The sequence below is a fragment of the Pholis gunnellus genome (genome assembly GCF_910591455.1).
Source record: "Pholis gunnellus genome assembly, chromosome: 6".
Lineage (NCBI taxonomy): Eukaryota > Metazoa > Chordata > Actinopteri > Perciformes > Pholidae > Pholis > Pholis gunnellus.
Window position 1 is genome coordinate 1,887,818 of NC_136532.1, and position 27,009 is coordinate 1,914,826.

The 27,009-nt window shown below is 41.6% G+C and overlaps 1 protein-coding gene across 2 annotated transcripts; it reads left to right on the forward strand.

Moving 5' to 3' along the window:
- Nucleotides 1-367: 367 nt before the first annotated feature.
- rabl6b (RAB, member RAS oncogene family-like 6b) lies at nucleotides 368-25,657 on the forward strand. 2 transcript variants are annotated; one of them, XM_079161424.1, is made up of 17 exons: nucleotides 368-508; nucleotides 2,654-2,883; nucleotides 2,988-3,122; nucleotides 3,450-3,497; nucleotides 3,716-3,745; nucleotides 5,020-5,072; nucleotides 5,230-5,318; nucleotides 11,084-11,224; nucleotides 12,796-12,901; nucleotides 13,182-13,285; nucleotides 14,479-14,858; nucleotides 15,089-15,236; nucleotides 16,241-16,444; nucleotides 19,987-20,248; nucleotides 21,981-22,167; nucleotides 23,009-23,073; nucleotides 23,168-25,657. In XM_079161424.1, the coding sequence occupies exons 2-17, from the start codon at nucleotides 2,754-2,756 to the stop codon at nucleotides 23,357-23,359; spliced, it is 2,274 nt and encodes a 757-aa protein (XP_079017550.1). In that variant the 5' UTR covers nucleotides 368-508; nucleotides 2,654-2,753; the 3' UTR covers nucleotides 23,360-25,657. The 2 variants fall into 2 exon arrangements, with proteins under 2 accessions (XP_079017550.1, XP_079017551.1); XM_079161425.1 differs by lacking the exon at nucleotides 3,716-3,745.
- The last annotated feature ends 1,352 nt before the right edge of the window (nucleotides 25,658-27,009 follow it).

Here is a 27,009-nt window from a genome sequence, read left to right on the forward strand (position 1 = left end):
AAAAATACGTTGTTGTTGTTGTTGACTTTTCACCACAATGTAGAGCATCAGATGGAGTTCAGTGTCCAGCTATGGAATTTTAGATGCTCAAATTTCGATTTCCTCTTGGGGGCTTTTAGGATTTCTCATCCATTTAACTGTTGAGATTCAAAGTTAATTATTGTTCTTGGAAACTATCCGCTGATATATAATCAACAGTGGCCGAACAGTTACTGAATGGAACTTGTGGTGGGAGTGCTTTCTTAACTGCTGCTTCCGGGGTCAATAATTAACTTCTTGGCTGTCAAATGTATGTTTTTAATGCGCTCATGAGCAAACACGTAGGCTTTATTTTGAAAGATGTAACGGAAGTTGTACATTTGTGTCTCTCGCTTGTCGTGATGTCTATGTGGCCGCTCTCTTTTGCAAAGGAATGTCGCTGCTGCTATATCTCTGTTGGGATGGAGGACTGACAGATGTTTCGAGAAAAAGATGTCGGGACTGCAATTGCTCGTATTAATAAATAACCGTGAGTATTTGTAGCTCATACTACCTGAGAAAAAAGCACCCAGTCTAGCAGCGGTTTAATGCCAATGAGCGTACAAGGGGGGGGGAAGCTAAGCTAGCTAACATCGTCTGGAGAGCTAGCTACAACAGAGCCGAGGGATAACGTTACTCAGCCAGTGTAGGTTACATATCACTGTTTCACTATTGACATGCCCTTCGGAGTATTTGACATTAATCAATTAGGTATAATTCAATCAAAACTTTGATAAATAACCCTGCTAAACAGCCTGGACAGCTAATGCTAACGTGAGGTGGATAACGTTAAAGGGAAAATTCACCCCCAGAAGAATTGAGTCACGGTGTTGCACCGCTCGACTTTACATGTGAGCTGTTCTCTCTTTAAGTTGACCAAAGTCACCCACTGCACGGATGGGAACTAGAGACCCGTCCCGAGGCTGGTCTGGTGGTGAATAATGTAATGGCTCTTGTGACAGCTAGGACCCATTAGGATTTAATAGGGACACGGAGCAGCCATATGGCCTTATTCAGCACTAGTAATTATCTCATTATCGACTAGTCGTTTTGGCTCTAATGCAATAACACATTCACGTAGACGAATCTTACTTATAATTCCAACGTTTTTTCAAATCGTACAAATTTAGCACAGACATGTAATTTCAGGCTAGCCACTTTTTTGTGGATTAGGAAGGAATAGCACGACCGGTGAGAACATTTTTTACTATCGCATTGTAGGATTATTTCTATAGCACAATTTTGGACATGTGCTTTACATTAAAAAATAAAAATATCCATAGATAAAATATGATTAAAAGACAGCACAACGTACATACAATTCTAATTAAACGGGGAGTAAAATATAAAGATAAGTAATGTGAAAGAAAATACTAAGTATAGGAATAAAAACACTGTCAAAACGAACATAGTAGCATCTAAGATCTTCGGGCAGTTTGTTCCAGTTTCATGCAGCATAACAGATACATGCTGCTTCAGACCAAACTCTGTGCTGTTCCAGCTGAGATGAGACATGAATTCTGGTCCTAAACCACTCAGTGATTTACAGTATGCAGCAGCACTTTAAACATATATTCTGGAACTAACTGAAAGCCTAGTGTGAAGATTTCATAACTGCAGTAATAATGGAGATGGAATATTGTTTCATCCAGATGGTTGGAAGAGTGTTTCTGGAAATACATTCAGAATTTAGAACAGCAGGATAAACGACCGTCTGGGTTTTTCCAGTGATCACAGTATCATTATTAATTTAGAATAATTGTTGTCCAGAAAAATTGGATGCTTAGCTCTGTGACTCATGAGAGGCACAAGCTGGGGCAACATCAAAGCAGGTTCTAATGGTGTAATTTCCATCTTACAGGGCTCCACAGTGAGGGTTGCCATTGTCAGTCATTTTGAGTAATTAGCAAACAATGCTTGGCCTTTGGTTGCCATCAATGGCAAACCACTTTTTAACATATAGAAAAAAGTTACAGCAAAAAGCAAAACGTGCCCCCCAAAATCCATTGATATATCATTTTTGTTGCATTAGTGATATTTAAATATGGCTGTTCAAGTCAGAACCAGACAATGTGCATTAGTGTTTTTACTCGCGTGCACAGAGGAATCTCTTTTAAAATGAAGTTGTTATACAACATCACAAACGAAATGTGCAAATTGATAGAACTGACAAAGAACCAGATGAACCTGAATGAAAAACAGTCGTGTGAGGCGAAGTGTCCGGGCATCTTTAAGCGTACGGAAAAATGAGACCGCAAAGCCTGCACAACATATCCCTGACACGTCACATTTCCATTATTAAGCTAACGTATATCTGCATTGTGTCTTCATTACTCAAAATGTAAGCTGACTAAAATTGGCAACCATGTTTTCAGTTTCGGCAACCTTTCTTATCATGTCTACACTTTGAAAGTGAATGGGAGTTAATTCCCAACCATAACTTTTGTATAGCTCCTGGGTTTTGTTTTTCACAGATGATGCTCAAAATTACATAGTAATTACTTCCACCTCTGACTGGCGACCAAGAACATCCAGTCAGATCTAAGAGAACCGCTGCTGAATTCAGAGACGATACTGAGTCACTTGGCTTCATATGTGCTTCTAAGCATGGGTCCTTAACTTCCTCATCCACCAGGACACGCTGTTACAAGACCCCATTGGTTGTTGTGTGACGGACCGTCAGGGGAGTTCCACCACCGTACCGTTACTGTAGAAGCCTGAGACGCACCGGCAAGATGTTTTCAGCGCTCAAGAAGCTGGTGGGGTCCGAGCCAGGGCAGCTCAGGGACAAGAACATTCCGGCTGGCCTGCAGTCCATGAACCAAAGTTTGCAGAGACGCTTCGCCAAGGGGGTCCAGTACAATAGTAAGTGGTGCAGCTAATCTGCAGTCAAATATATTTAGTTTTTAGTTGTTTTTTTTAGTGAAGTTGATTAACTGTTTCCTGATGCACTCTCTTTCCGTATCCAGTGAAAATAGTCATCCGGGGAGATAGAAACACCGGAAAGAGTACTTTATGGCATCGACTGCAGGGCAAGAAGTTTGTGGAGGAGTATCTTCCCACTCAGGAGATCCAAGCCACAAGTATCCATTGGAATTACAAAAGTAAGTCATTGCTGAACCATGTTTGATCACCACTGCTTTTGCCGTGTTTCTATTTTGGTGAATATTTGACATCTGCTGTTCTGTGCCTCGGTGATCTGTTTCAGTGGCTCCATATCAAGGTAAAATTTAGACTTAGCCGCAGCTAACCCAGTTTTAGAGTAGGTGTCCTGTATTTGTGTTAGTCACTCCATACCAAGCAAACCTTTTTTTAGTGTTTGCAGTTGTTGGATCCATAGTAGAGTCGCTTAAAAGTCTGCACATTTGAAGTATTCAAATCAGTGGCCTAAGAGCATGAATAATGCAAACGCCCTTTCTGTTTCTCCTCAGCTACTGATGATGTGGTCAAGGTAGAGGTGTGGGACGTGGTAGACAAAGGTAAGTGTTGACACACGTGCCCATTAAAGAACCAGACTTTCCACAGAGGCTCGCCTCGCTCTAAAGAGTCACGCCTTTGTCTCTCTCTACGGCTGTCAACCTGCCACAGTATTTCATGACACCAAACAGACACATCAGTTTCTGCTTTGTTTGGGTTTCTGTCCTCAGTGTTGACTTTGTCTTTTTTTTTTTTTGCACTTTTCTTGCACTCATCTCAGGCCAAAAATATCCTCTTCCTGAAGGTATAGGTGAGCGCCACTGTAGTGTGTAGAGATTGAACTGGCTTGTGTGCTGTGGGTTTGGCCCTGCCTCGTCTTACTCTTATCTGAATGTCAATATTCCCACGGTTTGCTACGTGGCTACTTTTCTGAGTTTGGCTGACTTTTTTTCTGCTGTGTGTAGCTTAAGCTTAAGAGTGTGGCACCATGTGAGCCGTGACGTGTACCCCTTTCACACCGAGGGCTTAACTGGGGTTGGACCAGCGTTGTTTGTGTGTTTGAAAGGGTTAACCCACATTGACCGACTTTGACTTAACGACACAGGTTGAGAGTTGGGTCGGACCAGGGGGCACACAGTCGTGACGCAGGTCTTCTTAGGTACCGCAAATTCCTCACTTTAGCTTTACTGCTTGATTATTTTTCTTCAGTTTGGCTGACATTTCAACTCGATGTTGTGACGTCCTTTTGTCGGCGACGGGGAAGTAAATAAAATCTGTTGTACCTGGAACAGATGGTAAAGCCCCGGGTAGTCCTGCACTAAATTGATTAACTTCTCCATTCATTTACCGTAAACTGATGTTTACAGATAACAAAAAGATATCTTCCAGCTGTAATTGGTTGTTCCTCGTCACATGACATGTGGAGCGCGCTGCAACGTTCCAGCGTTGAACTATTTTTATCTCAGGGCGAAGCCGTTGCGCCCTGAAAAATAGGCGCTTGGGAACGCAGCGTCGCTTTCGTTTTTGGGTGAGCCCTCCGAGCGTCTACTGACAACAATAAATTTGAATGAGCAAAAAAACGTGACATGGCCCCTTAGTCCATAAACAAACAAGAATGTTTTCAGCTACATTGGAAGTGAAAGGCTGGCGATCGTAACAATATGGATATGTGGCAAGACTTTGAGGTGTGGGAGCTAGCAGTACTACGATCCGTACAGTGGTTTTGGACACACTGCTCTCGCTTATCCGGTACAGCCAACTGTGAGCGCATCTGTTTTTAAAGCGTGTTTGCACATTTTCAATGTGGCTTGGTTTGAATTGACAAAAGAAGGTTTGAACACGGGCCAGATAACCTCGGTCCGACCCTGGTCATTGGTGTGAAAGAGGTATTAATACCAGCATTGTGTTTAAAGGATATTGTGCGTTAAAACACGGCTGCAAGATGCTTTTCCATTAGAAAAGTGGCTGTGCTGCTCTGCTTCTTTTACTTACCGTAATCTAACATAAAGCCACTAGCTAAGCTGTAGGTTGTGATGTTTTTTGTCTTTTCAGCTCGTCTAAAATTGTGATCTCTTGTTCTTTCAGGCAAAGGCAAAAGGCGCGGAGAGAATTTAAAACTGGAGAATGAGCCTCAAGAGGTAATTATCACATGGCTGTCATGTGTTTAGGAAAGAGACTCCTTTATAGTATGTGGGTCAGTGAAGGAGTTTGCCAGAGTAAGAGGTGTAGTAAAAAGAATTAGATTTCCTTCCTGTATCATGTGATTCATGCATTGGTTTAATGTATGTGTTATAGTCGGATGAGGTGGCCCTGGATGCAGAGTTCCTGGATGTCTACAAGAACTGTAATGGAGTCATCATGATGTTTGACATCACCAAGCAGTGGTAAGTGGGTCTGTCCCAATAATAGTATATCTAGTTATTGTTCGATATATGAACATGACCTCTACCCGTTGTATAATTATATTGCCGAGTGTTTGTTCATATAAGACTGTCACCAACATTTTAGTCAACATGTAGAATAAACGTCAGGCGTTCCCAATATCCATTTGACCTTTTGTTTTGGTTGTGTGGTTTTATTTAATTTATGTTTTATTTACTTATTTTTTCACATTCCAATTCCAATTTCTGAATATCTTTAAGAATTAAGTTCATTGCTCTTTCAAATTATGTACTTGCAATACTATGCTATGATATTATCACTATATCAGTGGAATAAATCATCTTAAAATGACTTATCATAACAATATATCGTCCCAAAAATATGTGAGTTATTGTGACAGGCCTCGTGGTCTGAATTGTCTGAGTTGTTGTCCTCACACTGTATAGTCAGTGAGCTCTAATGCTACAATATGCATGGGCAGATTAGGTTTCAGCTGAGAGCTTCCACTGGTAGATTATGTTCTGCTACAAAGGCAAAAACCTTCAAAGACATTTCAACACGGCTATTTTAGGCATTACGTATATTTTCAAATACTATTATGTCTAGCCATGAGGGACATGATGCACCAACAGGTGTTTAGGCGTTTGTTGTTATTGTGGCCATGGCGTACTGACCTGTTACTTTCAGTGTAGTAACAGTATTGGTATCGCTGTTAGTGCCCAACTCTCAGGTGTACATGACGTTTTTTTCTAGTTGAGCACGGACAGGAAATACTTAGTATATTTTTCTTTTAACAAATACACCAAAACCAAAAGTGAATGTATACACCAACAAGTATTGTGTGTGTGTATATGAAATACTGATATATCTTTGTGCCATAGAGGTCCATTTATGTCCAAAAACTATTAAAACCACCACATCAGTCAGTCACACGGGGAGGGGCGGGGCATGTTCTTTCATTACTTTCTTTACATTTATTTCCCTTTTAAATGGTGCCACATTTGTAAGGAACATGCATTTGTGGGATGAGCAGCAGAGCTATGTATGTGGGTTGCGCCCATGAAAAATTTGCCAAATCTTCTCTGCCAATGCCAAACAGAGGTCAGGACTGCTGGCAGGCCATTCCAGCCTCTCCACTCCCAAATTCTGGAGGTAGTCTCTGATAAACCCCACTCTGTTGGCATTGGCAGAGAAGATTTGGCAAATTTTTCATGGGCGCAACCCACATACATAGCTCTGCTGCTCATCCCACAAATGCATGTTCCTTACAAATGTGGCACCATTTAAAAGGAAAATAAACAGGCTTTCCAACGGTATAATATTTATTGCCAAGAAGCATTGTTGCAACAAAGAAATAATCTACCAAACACAAATATCCTTACTTTTTGGGCTATGTTTATATGTGCAGTATACCTTTGAGCCACACAAGGTTTCGTTATTGTTCTGATAATTGTAGCCTGTTTATAACATTGAATTTAATATGAAAGGTTAGCATGCAGTTTGTTGTACTTTTTAGCGATTCACAGATGAGGCCTATTGCGAATTGGGATGCAATGGTTTGTCATTTTGAAAGAGGGGTTCCCCAGAAAAATAAGTTTGGAATACACTGCACTAGAGCACTAAATGTGGATTGATCCACCCCTGAAAATAGTCCCCAACAAATGCAACATTTCCTCCGGTTTGAGTGACATTTGCTTAAAACCACAGTTTAAGTCTCAATTAGGAAGTCAGACAGTATTGAGAGACATAGACTAACATTGTACATTTTTATGAAATTGGTTGACAAAATATAGCGCCAGACTTATCCCATTAGCAGATATGTATAGTATGTGCACATATTGAACTTTTTGTCCTAAGTCCCGTGAAGTTCACCATATATTTTAAGGTATTTTATATTTTAAGAACTTGAAACTGTGCAAAAACATAATTTTCAGCAGCTACATTTTGATATGTGCAGATTTAAACAATCATTAGAGGGAAACCGGTTGATGGGACTGCATCGTACTGAATGATCATTTATAATGTTATTATTTTATCATTATTCGGATCTCATCGAGATGGTAGTTTTCTTTGTTTCTGTTCGTTATTTCACTTTGGGATAGAATGATGTTTACTTCTAGTGTATTGTCTCTATGAGTCACCAGGTGTTTATCAATGTGTGTGAGAGGAGTGTCTGGAAAAACTTGAAGCATGAAGCGGCACATTTAATGTATCTTTGTACCTATTTGGAAAACTAATGTGCCTCTGTAAAAAGAACATGTTCGATGAATGCACTGTGACCATTTAGCACACTTATACGGAGAATTCTTTAGACCTCCACTGAAGTCCACTTAAAGCTGGACAATATATTGATATCGTGATTCGAGACTAGATATCGTCTTACATTTTGGTTATCGTAATAAGCAGTGGCAGGCCGTGTATGTTATACCTGGGCCTTCAGTGCTGTCCTTCTACAGTTGAACAACCTCCTAATAACCTCATTATGGCGCCGTGGCTACGGGTTATTATTTGATTATAGGGGTGTAACAATACACATATTCGTATTAAACCGTTCGGTACGAGGCTTACAAACCGAACAATACGTTTGAATAATACTAGTGCATTTGGAAAATACAGAAGCGTAAATTGTGGGAAATATAATGTTTTCGGTGGACTTCGCTCAACATTGCAACCCACCACGTAAGAGACACTCTGACCCCGGAAACAAAACATTGTACCCTGGTGAGGCACGTGTGTTCTGGGAGGCGTGCTAAACTAGCTTAGCAGGAAAACCAACAGCAGCAAACAAGCTACAAACTCTCCCCGCAGCGTTTAGGCAGCTGTTCCCTACTGATTCAAACCGGGCTAAAGCAATCACCACACAATCCCTATTTTTCCAGACCATAATTCTTGCTTTGTTAAAGAAAACAAAACCCCAAACAGAGAATCAAATGTCCGTCCCTAACCCCGCGCATGACGGGATGGTTCGTCATTATCGGACAATACATATAGTCAAAATCAATGTAATTAACACAATGACAAGAACAAACTCACAAGAACCAGTCCCATATATTTATATGACCACAAAGCATCAATCCAGCAAACCTCCAGCGCTAAAACACGTATTCCACCGCACACTAAAGAGTACGGGCCATTCAAATAGTATTCCCATCAGAGGGAACAATATTAAAACGACACCATAGACAAATTAATACATAAGTAACGCTACTGCAGATGTAAAAACACAAAAGCGCTTCACTTACCAAAGCTGCTGTTCACTTAAAGACAAAGTATATCCTCCTTTCTTTGTTAATGAAGAGTTTAATGACGCGGTTGTACAGTACATCGGTGCGGTTCCGTTCCAGCCAGAGGTCCTCCTGCAAACATGTTCGTTGAGTTGTAGATCCACTCCGCTCTCTCCAAATGTTTTCAAAAGCACCGTAGCTTGCAAGTGTCCTGCCGTCCTATGGTGTTGCTGCCTTGGTTGGCCAACTCAGGTTAGCGTAGCTCCAAACAGCTCCAAACAGCTCCAAACACCAAGACGCTCAGTTGCAAATGAAACGCATTCTTAGCCATAATGCAATAGTGCAACGCTTCTCCGACACTGTCAGCCAGGAATACCGTTCGTACAAATCCTTTTCCTGGCTTGGTCAGGGCTGCAAGCTGTGGGGTTGGCCGACCCTTTCTTAACATTTCTTTCTGGAAATGTCCTTGAGAAATCCGTTTCTCCTCCTCCTTCAGCCATTGAGTCTTCAAAAAACAAGGCTAAAAAAACAAAAGAATCTACACCAAGCAAAACGCTAAAAATGTCATGTCAATGTCATAACTTCTTACATATCTTTCAACTTGAACTGTTACTACTACTACTAAATTCTGCTAGCTGCTTCAGTGTCACAACAGTCATGCTAGCCCAGTGATTTTCAACCGCTGTGCCGCGGCACACCAGTGTGCCGTGGGAGATCGCCAGGTGTGCCGTGAGAAAATGTCCAATTTCACTTAATGAGTCCAACAAAAATATTATTTAGTTGTTGCAAATACTTTGCCATTGTTGAACGTCTGAGCTGCAATATAGTGGATGGCTAAGTAATAAATACTCTTCCATGTCAGTGGGTGGCATTAAGTAGCGCAAATTACCTTGTTAATTTAGGACAGTATAATTAAATGACGCGCGGGAGAGGTTGTGATGACAAGACGAACAGCGATGGAGAAATATTTGAAAAGGAAAAATGCAGACTCTGAACTGGGTCCTGGACAAAATAACCCAGATGAAAAGCCTAGTAAGGATCAACACATTTAGAGACTTGCCATTAAATTGACAGCATATATCCGGCCCTCGGTACAACGGCCCGCCAGAAAATATCATTGTTCATCATAACTGGCCCGCCGCACCACAGAGCTCCGGGACGAAAAGTGGCGATGTGAGCTGGCTTTATGTGCAACATAACGAAGCATCCCACTGCGCTACACCTCCAGCTTCAGGGATCACGGTCGTGTGATCACAGAAATGTGTGATGCAGTAAAAGACTCCACCGCTGTGTTCCCGACTGCGCATTTTGCTGATAAACTTGGCGCACTTGGCACAGAGTTCACTCGGCGATTTGCCAACTTTGCAGCTCAGAAATTTACTACTCAGCAATCCGTTTGCAGTTGAAGTGGAAAGAGCACCTGTGCACATCCAAATGGAGCTGATAGACCTCCAGTGTAATGACACACTCAAGGCAAAGTATGACTCTGTGGGCTGCACAGTTTCCAAGCTTCATCCCCGAAACGATGCCTTAACTCCGCCTACTGTACATGCTGCTCAAATGCTCTGCATGTTTGGAAGCACATACCTGTGTGAGCAGCTTTTCTCTGTGATGAAGATGAACAAAAACCCACACAGGAGTCGTCTCACTGATACACACCTTCACTCCACACTGAGGGTTTCCACAGAACCTAACCCCAGATATTAATGAACTGGCAGCCAAGAAAATATGCCAAACATCTGGCTCTGGCACGTATGCATAAAATAATGTAGCCTACCTAAACATGTATTCTTTTTGCACTTTGTCTAATATCCCTTCTATCCTGTTTATTAAATGGTGACTCTATTTGTCCCTCAAGGTAGTCCCAATTTTTAGTTTTGGCCCTATCTGAGATTGAGTTTGACACCATGGCATATATGCTGTATTATGATAAAAGGTGTAATTTTGTAAGGTTTTTGGTTGTTGGTGTGCTGTGGGATCTTTTTAATGTAAAAAGTGTGCCGCGGCTCAGAAAAGGTTGAAAAACACTGTGCTAGCCCACTGACCAATTACGCCGCACGTTAATGCTGAGCTGCACATTAATGCTGACTACCTCGGTAGCTCTGGCACATCAAAGAATACGCCCAACATGTCAAACTAAAGATCTGATTGGTTGAACACTATGACAATCAACAATATCGTCCCCATTTACAGAGAAGGCTTTGCTGGCCCTGATCACCATTGGTAATAAGGTATAAGTGTTGTCTTCTCCTGGTTAAGGGCTGCATTGCAGTAAAGTTCCAGCTGTTTGATTATTTGGCTTTACCCACTTCGTCATAATATCCAGATTACTGATTTTTTTATCAAAATCTCATTGTGTGAATAGTTTGTGAAAGCAACACAAAGATATCGTAGCAAAATTGATATTGAGTTATTTGGTCAAAAATATTGTGACATTTGATTTATTCCATATCAGCCTGACTTCACGAATACATTTCTATCAGTCTGAGCGTCTTTTAAGTTTCCTTCGCCCACCCACACATGCATGTTTTTGTCACTTGCAGGACTTTTAACTACATCCTGAGGGAGCTGCCCAAAGTACCCACCCACGTGCCGGTGTGCGTGTTGGGCAACCACAGGGACATGGGCGAGCACCGCGTCATCCTCCCCGATGATATAAGAGACCTGATCGCTGGACTGAACAGGTAGAGATCAGCGCTGGGCTAAATGGTAGCTATGGGCGGATGAAGCCTTGTGAAGCTTTGAGGCTTTTTTTTGTCTGTGCCGAAAAAAGATGAGAAGCTTCTGGGCTTCAAACGCTGCCACAACACTGACATCTGCTGGTTTTTGAAGCGTATAGTAGCCCAACACCTCTCTGACTGAATAGTTTAGTCTTGTGTGTGCAAACAAAAGAGTTCAACAAGCCAGCATGTTAGCATTCAATATTTAGTACTTAAATGTAGATATAATTGTGCAATATGGTACATTAACAATCACTAATATATTGTCCAAAAAGCCAAGATTTAAAACTGGTATTAAAACAGTGGAAATCTATGAAATCTCTATGAAATGGTCCAGTGTTGGGGATGGGAACTTAAAACATTCACTGCGATGGTTGACGTGTAAGTCGTTGTATTTATAAGTCAATTCTCCGACTTGATGCAGCGGTGGAGTCTGACCGTAAAGGTGGATTTCGAATTTGAAAGATGTGCTGTAAATAAAAAGTATCATAAAGGCTGCACAGTTACCTCTGTACGAGTCTTGCATGACGATTCTCCCACGCCCTTGTGATTAACCTGTAGGCAGCATCAGCAGATGACAAGACTGCATCACACCATGTGATAAGGTGTGCACAGTCGGAGGTGGTGGAAGTGACAATTTTAACAATAGTGTTTTGGAAGAACTAAATGACTCGGAGAAAGCCCTTTGATGGAGAAAAATAATTATCCTGCCCTAGCTAAAAATGAATAATAAAAAAAGCTCCCATATTGTGTGATCCTTGATGAGGTCTTTTCCACTTGATTAATTTAACTTAAACTGTCTTTCATTCTAATGCTTAAATAAATAATTTGGGTTTCAAATCGTATTATGCCCTCCCTCAGATTAATGATTTATTCCCTCAGATTAGTAGAATAATAAAAATGTTTGCCCAGATACCTGCCAGACTCTGTAAAAGGCAGAAAATCCATGCGGCTCGACCTCCAGGAGCTATGCTGATCTTATATCTTATAAAACTATTAAAGCTGCATTCATCAATATTTTTGTCATAACAGCGGATGAAATCCCTGTGTGAATTGTTTAAAGAGGTTGCTCATAGTGACGAAACCCACATAGAACTGTCAGCCAATAATAGTTTCCCTCAGCTCTACAGAGCTGTTTATCCAATTGTTCTGGTTTTACTGCCCACAAACTCGGCTCTCCTCGACTTCATTCCCAGCAGCAGCAGCAACCACAGTACTCAAACAGCTGACAAACCCAGTTAGAGACCAGCTGGTGAACATAGTGGAGCATTTAGCAGCCATAGAGACAGATATTCTTTTCTGGAGTTGGTGGAGACCAAACAAGAGCAAAAAGGAGAGATTATTGGACGTTTATCAGGTGGACACATGACTCCTAATGAATGCTGGGTGTGTGTAAAGAGAGGGGTTTGCTAACACATTCAACACAAAGTGATAATTATGTCTGATGTTGTTTTTAAAGCTTGTTCTGATACAATGAAGAGGATTATGCTGTATTTGTAGGAAATTGTCATGAAAGTAATACCTGTGTTTTACAGACCAATGGGAGCGTCTTACATCCACTATGCCGAGTCCTCAATGAAGAATGGGTTTGGTTTGAAATATCTGCACAGGTTTTTCAACATCCCTTTCCTGCAGCTACAGGTAAAACAAATTTCACTTTTCATTCGTCATCATTACTATCATAATTATGTAATGTTTTTTGTTAGTTTTCCATCCTGTACTGGTTTATAAGGATTTTAATACATCTGCTTTAACTTTAATAGGAAACTAAGGTGTGTGTGTGTGTGTGTGTGTGTGTGTGTGTGTGTGTGTGTGTGTGTGTGTGTGTGTGTGTGTGTGTGTGTGTGTGTGTGTGTGTGTGTGTGTGTGTGTGTGTGTGTGTGTGTGTGTGTGTGTGTGTGTGTGTGTGTGTGTGTTGCAGAGAGAGACCCTCCTGAGGCAGCTGGAGACAAATCAGCTGGACATGGATGCCACCCTGGAGGAGCTCTGTGTCCAGCAGGAGACTGAGGATCAGAACTATGATATGTACAGTCTGCTTTGTTTCTCTCTACCCGTGCACTGTTGTAGTACAGAGGGACATGAGCAAAAGCTTTTTCGTCTACAAGTTTCTCGAGCACGGCTAAAGCGGCGTGTTGGGGCAATTATGGGTACAAAAATAAATAAATGACGGGAAGGGGGTAATATTCAGAGAGATAACTCTATTAAAGTCTGTTAAAATTTAAGTCATTCATTTATCAGAGAAAATAATATGGAGTGCAAAACTGAGGTAAAGACATTTTAAAGAAATTGGGCCTTCTCTGTGTTGTTTTGGCACAGTGACAGTTGTATTGGGCACGGCCCCTTAAAAGTGTTGAGTGTGTCGCTATGGTTGGGCAGTGTGGTCAATGTTTGGGTATTAGTGTCCGCTGTGTTGAAATACGACACACGCCTATGTGTAGTCAAAGATCAAATTTGTTCGTCTCTACTTTCTTGTAACTTCTACAACATTAGTGTTTAAATCTGTTCATGTAATACCAGAAAGAACATGAAAGAAAATGTATATGTATTTTTCAGGACCTTTCCATCCACTTTACTTACTAACACTTTTGGAGCAACAAAATTCAGACGGCTAGCATTACCACAGTTTTGCACTCCATTATTTATTTATTTTCCTCTTTGCATATTACCCCGTTACCCGGCTCACAATTTTATTTTATTTATTTTTTTAGCTAGAATGGCCCTAAGTTGTATACTATGTGCACCTGATACTTTCTTGTGTGCACCAGAAATTTGAAAAAAAAAAGTTTTGCACCGTTTTTGCACAATTTTAATTATATGTTGTCGGAAGACACAAAACTCTTTTGAGAATTTTAAGAAGGACATATCCACATTTGACTGGGCAGCTGTTGCTGAATCTGTGAAATGTTTTAACAAAGACGAGTTCCATCTCAGTTTATTGCTAATTTCTCGTAAAAGGAACAATCAGTAATCTGTTTTTCAATGCAAATGATAAATAGATTTGTGAAATTGTGTTCGTATCCAAGCTTCTAACTGATATGGGTTTTCTTGAGTGATTAACCACCTTAAAGAACAGAACATCGTCAAGACAATTGAAATATTCCTGATGACTTTACAAGAGCAGCATTTACACTATACAGTCTCTGCGCTGTCTTAATAGCCTCAGATCTTGTTGCAGGTGAATCATACTTTATTAACCAGCCCCATTGTGATTCCTGCAGTTTCTTGGAGAACTTGGAGTCTCGCAGTAAGGGCTTCGGCTCTCCTGGTCCCGCTAACGGTCAGAGTCCTGACTCGGGCTCCCAGTCCCCCGTCGTCCCTCCCAGCGGGGCCTCCACGGGCAGCTCCAGCCCCAGCACCCCTCAGCCCCCGGTTCCCTACCAAGTGCTCCCGCAGTCGCCGTCCGTGTCCACCTCCTCCCCTCCGCCGATAGCCGTCAGCGCAGCGAGTCCCCCTGCTGTTGAGTCGAAGCCTCCGGCCCAGTCGCCCGAACACGTTCAGGCCTCGGCCGCATCAGGAGTGTCCGCCCTCCAGAAACGCGGTTTCATGTCCCGCTGGTTTGGTTCATCTCCTGCCACTGAGGCTCCTGCTTCTGCGCCAGGTGAGTCTTCTCTGAAGATTACCGGAGCAGTAAAAGACTCACACACACAGTCTCCTCTGTCACGTGCACACTGTCTGCTAACTTTTTTGATACTCTCATCCTCCAGTCTGAAACTTACCAACTTTAAAATGATCACAGCACTGGCTGGTGTTGGAATGTCACCTTTTCATTGTGTTATTAGCAAAGCAACATTTATTTATTTTACAGTAATTGGTCTCTGTTTTCCTCAGACGACCCAGCCGAACCAGTGTGTCCTGCTAAGGTTCAGAGTGTAGACGACTTTGTGCCAGATGAGAGGCTGGATAGAAGCTTCCTGGAGGACAGCTTGCCCTCCAAGGCCAAGGTGCCTCAGGCTGCACCGGCTGTGGACAGCGACAGGTGAGATGTCCTCTGAGGCTTTTGTGTCATTTTCAGTTAGCTTCTTAATCCTTTCAGATGATTTGAGTATGTTTCACTGTTCTACATTCCTTTTTTTCCCATAGTTTTTTGAATAGCCTCAACATGCGTTTTTATTTTTGATGTGACGAGATTTACAGTACAAAATGCACAAAACACCCTAAGTTAAGATTTTCCTAAAAGTTTAAATTTACATTCCCTTAAAATATAATCAGTGCCACAAAACACCCTTAAGTCATCTTAAGCTTTCCTTAAAGTTTTCACTTGAATATTTAAAGGTTTTCTCCTTATCTTGGTCTTATACTTAAGAAATCCCATAAAGTTAGTCAAACTGTTGCACAAAAAATCTTAAATACAACATGGCTGAGTTTGTCAATAAATTAAAGCAATGAACGCATCCGGAAGACTGTTCCGAGACCGGCAGAACCCATTGGATATGCTTAACGATGAGCAATTGATTTTACACTAAATTTGAACAATGGCTGCATTAGGCACAGGCTTGCTGCCAGGGAGGTGACAAAACGCCGCCATTTAACGGGAGAGGACCTGTAAGTTGTAACTTTGATTTACACACGTGTACGGGAACCGGTGAATAGACAAAGTGAATACGGTTTTGAACTTTCCAGTCAGTAATAGACAATGTATTTCATGTCCACTGGTCAACTGTGTTTAGTTTAAAAAAGAACCTTATAAGTTTGTTAATAGCAAAAAAAATCAACATCCAGCAAGTCTGCAACCATGAAAATATAACAACCAGTGTTGTGGCTCAATGGCCTGGCAATACCAGCAACCGGTCTCCATGGAAACTAGTATTTTACCGCTGTAAAATCTCTCTCAATGCAGAAAATACCTTGAAGCCTTAAGTGTCTCTGTGCAACCGGCCCCTGGTATCAAACACCAGGCTGTTTGTAGTCACAATAGAAGACCCTCCTCTCTCAATGAGTAAAGGTTAAAAAAAGACTTTTCCTGTCTCGTGTCTGTCCCAGTGATGGCGAGGACAGAGGAAACCCCATGGTGTCTGGTTTCCTGGATGAGCTGGATCCCGACGACACGGAGCCCAGCCTTCCCCAACCGAAGACTCTGCCCCCCAGCAAAGATATCACTCTGACCAGTGACGAGGATGAGGGGGGTCCAGCGGACCCCGCCGTCACACAGAACCAAGACCTGGACAGTGAACCTGAGCTGAAAGCGTAAGTCTTTTCTCACAATGACGTGGATATATGTTGTGGTTATTAAGGGTTGATGTAGAGCAAATGTGGCTGAGTAAGAGCAGAGCCGTCATAGTAAAGGTTAACAACCAGGGGATCAATATTTATGAGCCACATCTTATATAAATAACCACAAAGCCACCGATCGTGTTGCAGCAGTTAATGCCATGAGTACCATCCCCAAAGAGAAGTCCAAATAAGATGATATTAGCAATATATTGGCTTTTCATTTAAAGGGAACATTCAAAATGTAAATACAATGAATCTGAAGTTGTGTTGATGGAATTTCACCTAGATCAATGAAGGAATTAAACTTATTTTAGCTTATGGCATATTTTCCCAAAGTTGGTGCTGCGGCTCTCTGCCGTGCCTTGAGAACGGGCGAAGGGTGCTGCAAGATTTGATAATTTGCTTGTTTTTTGTTTTTTTTAAAGCCTCTCACCAAATGGAAACATTGTTTATGTTTTCAAACTGTGAAGAAATAAGCATAAAACCTGAAGTTATTCAGCAGTTGATGACATAGTGGTACATGGTTGCACAGGTACACAGAGGTCAGTTATGGCGATCGTCGGAGCAGTGATGGAAAGATTTCTCGCTCTAAAAAGAGCTAAAAGCATATGTTGATGCATCTTGGCGCTCGACTATGTCCAGAACGAATTGACTACATTCAGACAGTTCACTGAAAAGCTACATGGCACAGATCTCCATCACTGTCTGATTATGAAATCAGTGTGAGATTGCCGTTCCTGACACCTTGAGCTATCGTTTTCTTCCCTGGTGTTAAAAAAAAATAAAATAAAAGATCAGAAACCAACCATCAGTAGTCAGGTTGCACTCTTTTCGATCTCTCTCCACATGACATGCTACAGCAGGTTCACGTTTCACGTTTTCCCTTTTTCTGTCATATGGGCTCGTGTTTTTAATACAACAGCATCCCCTTTCGCTTGTGTCTTGCTCACACCAACAAGAAGAGGGGTATAGCAAAAATAGTTAAAATAGTTCCCTCCACTTCACATGTGAAAAACACAAAACTCATTTATTCCATTTGAAGGGATCTTTGCGATAGACCCTTTTTGTGCCGAAGTCATAGGTTTGGTCACGGTGTTAGCTGGAGGCAAAAACAAAGGAAAGACGTCTGCAAAGGGCCTTCAAATACACCCTCTGTGGATGAAAGTTACGTTACACAGACCTTCACATACTCGCAGATGTGGAAAGTCTAACATCTACTTTCGTTTGCTTTTAGGAATATACCGACCGTTTATGACCCAATACAGATTCCGGGATCATCCTTTTAAATGTAAGGAACCATCAGGCTTGATTTAAACATTGCGTTCCTAATTTTGTAAAACAAAACTGATATAAGTGCACTGAATAGTTATTTATTCAAATAATGGTATCTGATACCAGATTGGCCAATTGTCACCGATACCCAATCCAGCTATTTGAGAATCAGACCTATATCCAGTAGGGGTGGGAATCGCGTGAGATCCCGTGATACGATATTATCACAATACTTAGGTCAAGATACGATATCACAATTCTGCGATATGCTGAGTATTGCGATAACATATATTGCGATTTATTACCTTTTTTCAACTGCAAATGATGTCCCCAAAGGAAAACTGTGTCAACATGTTTTTATATAATAAGATAACGTTTTCAGTCTGTTCATCTCACTTCAATCATTTTTATTGCAGCAAAATGGGATTGTCAAGCAGACAGACTGACCAACACTCTCATAAATGTTGCATGCACCGGACAAACTTAACTGAATGCAAACATGTCTATAACTTGTAGAAGTACGATATAAGAGTTATATAACTGGTATAACTTGCGATGCGTGGACGTCGAGGGCAGAGAGCCAGTTATGCGCTGCACTCTCCCCATGAGCCTGGCTGCTGTTGGCAGATTTAACGACCGTTGTGAGGCCAGATTGAGCGGGTGAACGAAACACTTCACATGCAGCCAGGCACATGCACCATATGGTGCAAACAATGAAAAGACGCTGCCGTATTTACGTCTAGATGACGTTATGTTGAGTGTTGATGGAGCTGCTACAATGTTAGCATAGAATAGCACCGATCGATCCAAGCTCCATTGAGAAAACAAGTACAAATCGGCATCATTATGTAGTTATTTCGGAGTCCCTTTTTGTCGGTTTATTGCCATTAAATCACAGCCAAATCAGTTTATTGTGTGTTCATACAGCTGTAGTAAACAGCCGACGTGTGGCTTGCTAGACACAGTGAGCTCGATGAAATCCACGGAGCTCCTCCGGACTATGTTATGAACCAGACATGACGGCGTTTAGTTCCCCGTGATATCTGGGACTTCCACAACACATACTAAGCAGAAATAGAGGTTATTTTTTCCACGGTTGATGGCGGACAGTTGAAAGGCTTTAAGGGCGATAAGCCACGGCCCCTCTCCAGAGCGGCAAGCGCGATTCACGCGAATGAACACAAATAGTCCCTGGCGGGGCGAATGACGCTCTTAACACGATTCGCGGCGCGTTAATCTCTGTAGAGTTTGGGCACGGCTGTGTCGGTGAAAAAACACCGCGACGGCCTTCTTTGTTAAATAAAAATCCAAATAAGTCCAGACGTCTGATTCAAACGCGGACAGCGCATTTCTGATTTCTTTTTCCCACCGATGTCTCCCTTTGTTTTGACCAACTTCCTACCAATCTCACTGACCCATGACCTCTGCTGACCTCTCCAGAAAACAACCTAGCACCATCTAGTGGACTGAAAAAGCGATTGATTTTATTTTTCTAGTACCAAAAGGTTTATAGTTTATAGAATAAAAGATCAATACTTGGCTTCCGTGTATCGATACAATATCGCCATGCAAAATATCGCGATACTATGCTGTATCGATTTTTTCCCCCACCCCTAATATCCAGTATCGGTGCATCCCTGGTTGCTTTGCAGTTTAGCAGCTGTTGCCAATGCTGGAATAGCTAGCTTTTTTCCTACAGCTTTTTTCTGTAGGATAGTTGTAGGCATCTCAAGATTTCTACTCCCCCAATTTGTCTTTACCATGCTTGGTTTCTACATCTTAATCCAGTCCCTTTGGTTAATGTTTCTCAAGTAACACTCACGGTCCCGTAGAAAGAGCGGCTGCACATATAGAGAAACTCCTATTTTTATCAGCCATCGTTCAAAAACAAACAGCAACAACAATGCCAACAGAACTTGCTAGCTAACGTGCTCAGAGAATTATTCTGCCCACAAAAACACATCATCGTGGTTACTAACAGAAACATGTCTCTTTTTTTTTCTTTGTGACTGGATGTTCTGTGAATCTTAATATATTGCAATAGAAAATACATAGCCTGAGCCATGAATCACTTCGATGTAGCCGTGGAGATCCTGTAGCTTCTGTGAATTTTCGAAGAATCTTCAATGTTCACAACAGCTGCAGCAAAAGATCCCAGTGGCATCGCAAAAAGAGCCTACAGAAAAACATGGAGTGAAAGATAAAAATGTATACAGTGCGTGTTCCATGTCGCCCTGTTTCAGGCCTGTGATCCACGTCACAAAACCAAAGGTGGCATCTAAAGCTCCAGAGCTCAGAGACCAGAGCGCAGCACCCATCTCCCTCACTCTAACCCCAGCAGCAGAGCAGCTGCCCCGACACCAGGGCAAGAAGAAGGGAAGCCCACCAAGAGCCGAGGACTCCGATACAGACCCCGAGGCCCCTGCGGCCCAGCAGATGCTCTCGTATGTCATGGATGACCCCGACTTTGAGTCAGAAGCGTCGGACACACCGAAGATAACGAAGGTAAAGTCGAGCAGATTGAAGTTGACTCGGTTCGCGGCTCTTTTTTTACTGCAGAAAAAGAGCTTTTAACCTTCTAACCCCGAATGGGACCCACTTTGGTCCTACAAGGGGGGCGACATGTAGTACCAATCACTTCTGAGAACGAATTAAATGATATTTTATGATATTTCAAAAACCTATGTGACGAAGAAATTCTGATAAAATGGACCATGTAACCTTTTTAATCACTCAAAAACATATATATATATATATACATACACACACACACACACACACACACACACACACACACACACACACACACACACACACACACACAAAGTACTACAAGATACTACAAGTACTACCACAATTTCACCTATTTTTCGCCAGGAGAAGGCAAGCTATGTTCACTGTTACCGATCCCAGGCGCGACCTACGGCACTTTCACAGACACACCGCATATCAAACAGCACAAGGACTCCACACTGAATCCAACAATATCTTCCAAATTTCTCACTGTGAAACCGTTCAAAAGTTACATCGAAGAAGCCACACAAAGCACAACACCACACTGCCAAAACATTAGAACCGTATCATAACTTGAGGTGGTTTTCAGGGCGAAAACGGAGAAACACGAAATAAATCCAAATGAGAAATGTGTTCCTTAGCTCACTGTGAGTGTCTGAAAACTAAAATGGCGATTTTCCATTCATCTGAGCCAAAATGGTGGTCAATATGCTGGCCGGCGAATCATATAGGGGCTTGGGGCTTGGGGCTTGGGGCTTGGGGGGGGGGTTGGGCAGCACGGTTTTGGATTTTTAGTGGCTGAAAATTCTGTCAATCACTTCATGGAACTTACTGGTGTGCTCGAAATAACCACCCGGTTCGAACAAGGGGTCACATGCTAAGATCCGCCCACCATAGACTTATCAAGGGCTCCATACACACACAGAGACGAGGAAATTGCTTGGGGGAGAGATATGATGACCCCCAGAGAGGTCAAAATGATGCCAAACAGATGCCAAACAGCTCTGTTATGATAGATTGTACAATATGAGTTATAAACAAAGTGAAATATAGTGAAATATATAGTTTTATAGTATATAAAAGTACAATGGAACAGCTACAACTCCTGGTTCGAAAATGAGAATTTGGCATGTTTTTTCGTACATAAACTTCTATAACTGGGGTTTGCTTCACTTTATTTACACCAAATCTTTTTGTGAGGCACCTGCACCGTTTTTGCTATGAATTGGGAATGTTTCGAGGCTAGCCAGGGCCTCATTAAAAAAATCACAGTGCTTTTTCGTCAGGCGAACCTGGGAACTTTCCCTGTTTGCTGTGTTCTGTCTTCAGCTACTATTAACCAGTAACATATACACAATATTTACTCATCTCAGCAAATCTCACAATTCCTAGTGTTATGGAACCATCAAAATTATTAAAATAGACCTTGTAGTTACAGAATTAGTCTCTTTAGTATGGGTTACAATTTTCGAGCAGAGGCCTACAAATAGGCCTAGAGGTTAAAAGGTTAACGCAAGTGTTGGATTTGGGTATCTTTTTGTCATTCAGTGATTTCCACAGCAAGATACAAATCAGACAGAATTTTAACTTTTTGACTAACACCAGTAAAGAGATTATAATTATGTCAAATCAGAGGCCTTATTTTTCTTCACCTCTTTTTGGAAAAATTAAAACATTTCCTCATGCCATCGTTCATTTTTCAACTGACCCTTTTTCTTCCCAGGACATATTTCCGGTCAGAGACGAGCTTCTGTCCGACCTCTCTGATGAAGATTTGCAGTTAGCCAAGGTGCCAGAACCCCTGAAGCCCACCGTGATCTCCTTCAAACACAAGGACATCACCGACCTGTTTGGCCTCGGCATCCAAGAAGAGGCTTCCGCCACCAAGGACAGCAGCGAGGAGCAGGAAGGCAAGTCATAAAGTATCTGTCCATGCGCCTTTCTAACTCTGAAGTGACGTTTTGATTAGAATCCACACTAGTATCCACAAATAAGCTGTTGTTCTGTTGAGTGACTTAACATTATATCTGCTTTGTTGAGTCAGTATATCACATGGCAGTCTTTGGGAATCTCACGATTTTATTTCGCTGGTGCGGTGTCGAGATTCTCGCTTCAGAATCGTCTTCTCAATTTGAAATTGATTCTTTATTCAACAAAAAGAAAAGTTGGCACTAGCTGCTCCACTTTCTCGGTTTTGCAAAACTAATTATTACTTTGTTAAATGCAAAAATCCAAAATGCTTGTTCAGTGGATTTGGAGTTAGTAATGGTTAAACGTTGTGTAATAGTGATAGATATAGGTTTCTAAAACGTTACGTTTCTACGTAAAGACCTGCGGAAATAACATCAGCAGAGTACGTCAGTTCATCATTAACTAGCCTTAGCACTTCCATGCTACGCTAGCTACTGAAGGTATACTCAATGTCTCGACACATGCAGATTTTTTGCTCATTAATAATGATAACAGTGAATAAAGACCTGCCCATCTTTACAGGAACAGTGTTGTTCCTTAATTTCATGGTCTTCTGTCTGGATCACCAGGTGTTGTAGTGGTTCACTTTTACTCTGTGATCTGCAAATTTAGCTTCTATCTTTATCTTTTCAACCTGTTTTCTCTGCTGAATCAGTTTGACATCCTGAATGTATCCTTCAAACACAGATTGTAGGCACTTTTAGCAACGGCTAAAACACCAAACTCAAGTCTTCAAAACCACAGTCCACAAACCAATGGGTGTATCTGTTCCTCTTTCAGACAAAGAAATCAAACACTCTATCAAAGACAAGAAAGAGAAGAAAAAGAAGAAGAAAAGCAAAGAGGTAAAGTTATTGTTGTTATGTTACACACAGTAAGTTGTAACGTGTCTAAAAGACAGCAGTGTCAACACAATAACTTGTATTCTTTGGTTTTTAGGAAGACGAAAAGAACAAGAAGAAACACAAACTCAAGAAAAAGGAAAAAGACGAAGCTGCAGCGGGAGACGAGAAAGAAAAAAAGAAGAAGAAGTCCCGGACCAAGAAAACAGAAGTGGACGAGTTGGAGGACTTTCTGGGCGGAGGAGCAGCGTTGATCAAACGAGATGATGGGGATTATGAAGAACTATAAAAAATTAAAAACAAACTCCTGGTTCCTTGACTTGTAAGCGCATAAAGCATCTCCAAGCCATACGCAATACGCAAGGCTACCGACAACACCCAGGTAAAATCACTAAAGACTCTGGTACCTGTATGTTCCTTCTGATTGATTTCCCCATCTGCACTACCGCAGTCACTTCCACTCCAGCAAGACCCACGCGTACATAAATAAAAAATGTTGATGATCGGTATAGCCACAGATTGGCTCTTTGTACTTTGACACGTTTGAATATGTTGGCTGAACATTTTGTCTTTGATTTGATACACTCTGCAAGTGATCCACTCCGACTCTGCTACTGTAAATAGGGTCACCGTTTTGTTCTGAATTTGTTTGTTTGGTGTAATATTGGAGAGCATGCTTAAAGTGATGAGTCACTCCTTTGAGACTCCATCGTGTTCTGTCTTTTCTTTTTTTCCTACATGTTGGCTCAAGTGCTCAATGGCAGATTTGGTCTCATGTCTCTGAGGAACAATTTAGATTGAGTTGATTGAAGAATTTTGGCCATCAACAACAAAGGAAATGACTTTCCCTTCTTCACTCTTGGAGTACGTCCACACTAAGCCAGCATTGAAAGCATTAGATGTGACAGTTGCACTCCTCTTCCCTTGTAGTGTGTCAAAGTGGTAGACAAATGATTCAGCAGCTGGGACGCCTTACCGTGTCCTGAAGAAATATGTATTTTTGCCTGGTTTGAAAACTCCTAAGTGGTGATCCATGATGTTGGGACAGTGAGTCAGTCTGTGTACTATAGTCTGCCGTGTCTCTTGGCCAAGTCACAGCAAGAATGTATGACTGATTGTCTAATGTGACCGTGACCATCTTGAAAGAAACACATATTGTGTAATCTGATCCTGGCATTACCAGTTTCCACAAAAAAAGTGTGATGGTGTTCTCTATTAGTCGGCTTATTGTGGACATAGTCTGTGTGAAACAGACGGGCAATATCGAGGTCAGTAAAAATGATCGAGGTCATGTTCATACATCGTACGATAACGTGATTATCTTGACAGGCCTCATTTAAAGCCACATGTCCGCGCCTGTGATTTCATGAATGGTTAATATAACTTGTATAAGTTATTCTCCTGTCCCGTTGGCACAAATCAACAGTTGACAAGCGAACCTAGCGGCCCCCTTTTCTCTGCTTCACCCTGAGGGCGACACACAAATGTTTTCTGCAACTGCCTTAACGGAGGTTTAGCTCCAAGGGAATGACTTTCCACCGTCCTCGTTAACCGTTTTTTAAGTTTTCCTATGGTAAAGCGTTCGCCTCGCCTTTTATCGGTGGAAACAGAGTCTCCGTCATCGCTGAAGCCTGTTATCAGATTTAAGTGAATCAGGACATCTGTTTGTCTTTTGTTTTCCTTTTGATTCTCCTCTGACAGCAACAACACCATCCTGCTAAGGGAGTGTTATGGAGTCGTGTTAATATTTCTCTGCAAGTGAAATTTCCAAGATGTCCCTGTTGTTTTATCCTAGTGTTATTTATTGCTTCCGTTTTGTTTTGTTGCGAAACGTCAGGATTTAGTTTGCGTGAGTTTGTGCTGAAACTGTCAACGATCAAATGCAGCTTTCTACGGATCACAGCTGTTCATATCTCCTATAAACACTAATGGTTCACGTCCACTGCTTTTAAAGACATGTGGTGATATGAACAACAAACAGTATCTTCCATAAACCACCACCTTTTTTTTTTTCAAACAAGTGAAGCATTGTTGCATCTAATAGAAAATAATGATGTGTATATTTAGACAGATTTCATACGGTCTCCATCTTCCATTCATACGTGTTGTACAAAGAAATTGTTTGATATTCCAAAAGTTGAAACTACTCAGCATTGATCCTGAATACTGTGTGCTCTTCCTTTGTTTGTTGTTTTTGTCATGTGATTGAGGATAAATGCTGAAAGTAAATGTACAGCAAGAAAAGAATGTATAAAGTATATAAATAATATCCTTTTATATCTGAAGAGCTTTGTTCCAAAATGATACATACTGAATGTGGAAATATGGAAAAATGTCCATAAAAATCATTGAAATGCTATAAAATGATGGAACCAAGAAAGATCCAACACGGGGGGGGAGAATCTGCTCTCCGGAGTACTGACTATGTGAATGGATATGTGTGTTGTTTTCCAAATGGATGTGTGGCATTTTGGAATGTAACCCTTCATTTATTTTTCACCCCATGACATGTTCCATCTTTACACTGAGTTTGCCTATGTTTGGTTTGTCCAATAAATGCAAACTTATTTCTTCATAAAGATCATTTATTGTCTTTAAAAAAGCAAAAACAAAAAACACCGTGGTTTGGATGATTCTGTGCATTTCTGCAAAAAGAGAAGTATAGCTGAAATGAAGCCAGGACATCTTCCTCCTCATCATGCTGCGACCTCATACTGTGGATCAGCCAGAGCTCTGCTCAGGTGATGTCATCAGGTTGCTCTAAAGCCCAATCCCCAAAGTCCCCTCCTAAGGCCTTAAACCCTGAACCCTCGGGGACGTCACTGAAATCAGCAGGTTAGTGGTTGAGTTTGAGGGGCTTGAAATGGTAGAAATACAAATGGGACGGCACTTTGGCACGTTACCTTGACGACGATCAAATGTTGTCAATTGTGTTTTTTTTATTTTACTCTTACCGATTAAGCGATAATCAAGAAAACTTAGCGTTTGTCAAAACTTCTTCAATAAGCCAAATTAAAAGACATACAGTATGAATAAATCAAGTGTAGTGACTGATTCCTGTAACTAGCCACTCGGCTGGGTGCAGGAGAAGATCGTGTTTTCTTACTGGCTTCGACATAAAGATTCCAGGCTTTCCGTATCTTTGGGTGAGGTTCCCATTTAATTAGAGTTCACAATTGACAATACTACTTGATATCACTTAGCTTTCATGGTCTCCCTCTGGTGTGTCCGGTTTTGTGGTAAAAACCGTGCAATCTCCCCGTCACCCATGCATCATCACCCTGTTAGTTGCACCTGTGCCCCATATATAAACTACCTGCCACACAAATACACACTGCCACCCGTGGTCAACCTGAGTGAGCGCTTCCAATTCATTGACTTCATCAGAAACCTTGGTTATAGGGCGGTCATTGAGAATGGCCTCTACTTCACATAGGATTGTATGAAGGCTTTCATCGTCTAAAGATTGTTGTTGAAGCACAGAAAACAATATCTTCCTGACCATTCTAATGAGTCGCTCCCAAACGCCGCCGTGGTGGGATGCAGAATTCCTCTCCTTCAAACCATTAGCAAGCTGCACTCCATAAGCCACAGATCAACACAGAGCCAAACAGTAGAACATTTTAAACGCTTCGCACCTTGAGATGGTTTTCTGGATGAAAATCGGCACAAAAAAAAAAGCAATCCTTGCAGCCATGTGCTGTCGGTCTGTCTCCGTTCTGTGAAAAAACAGAGTCTCTACGAGTGTCTATAAAGAAGGGGTAATCTTTTAAGTTTTGGCCAATGGGTTTGACCCTTGGGGGCGAGCTTCATAGTTTTGTATTTTTATAGGCTTAAAATTCTGTCAATTAACTCAAAGACGTATCATTACACTCCTTACACTCTTCCAGATTCAAATCTGTGTCACATGCACAAATCGGCCAATCACAGGCTTTGGTA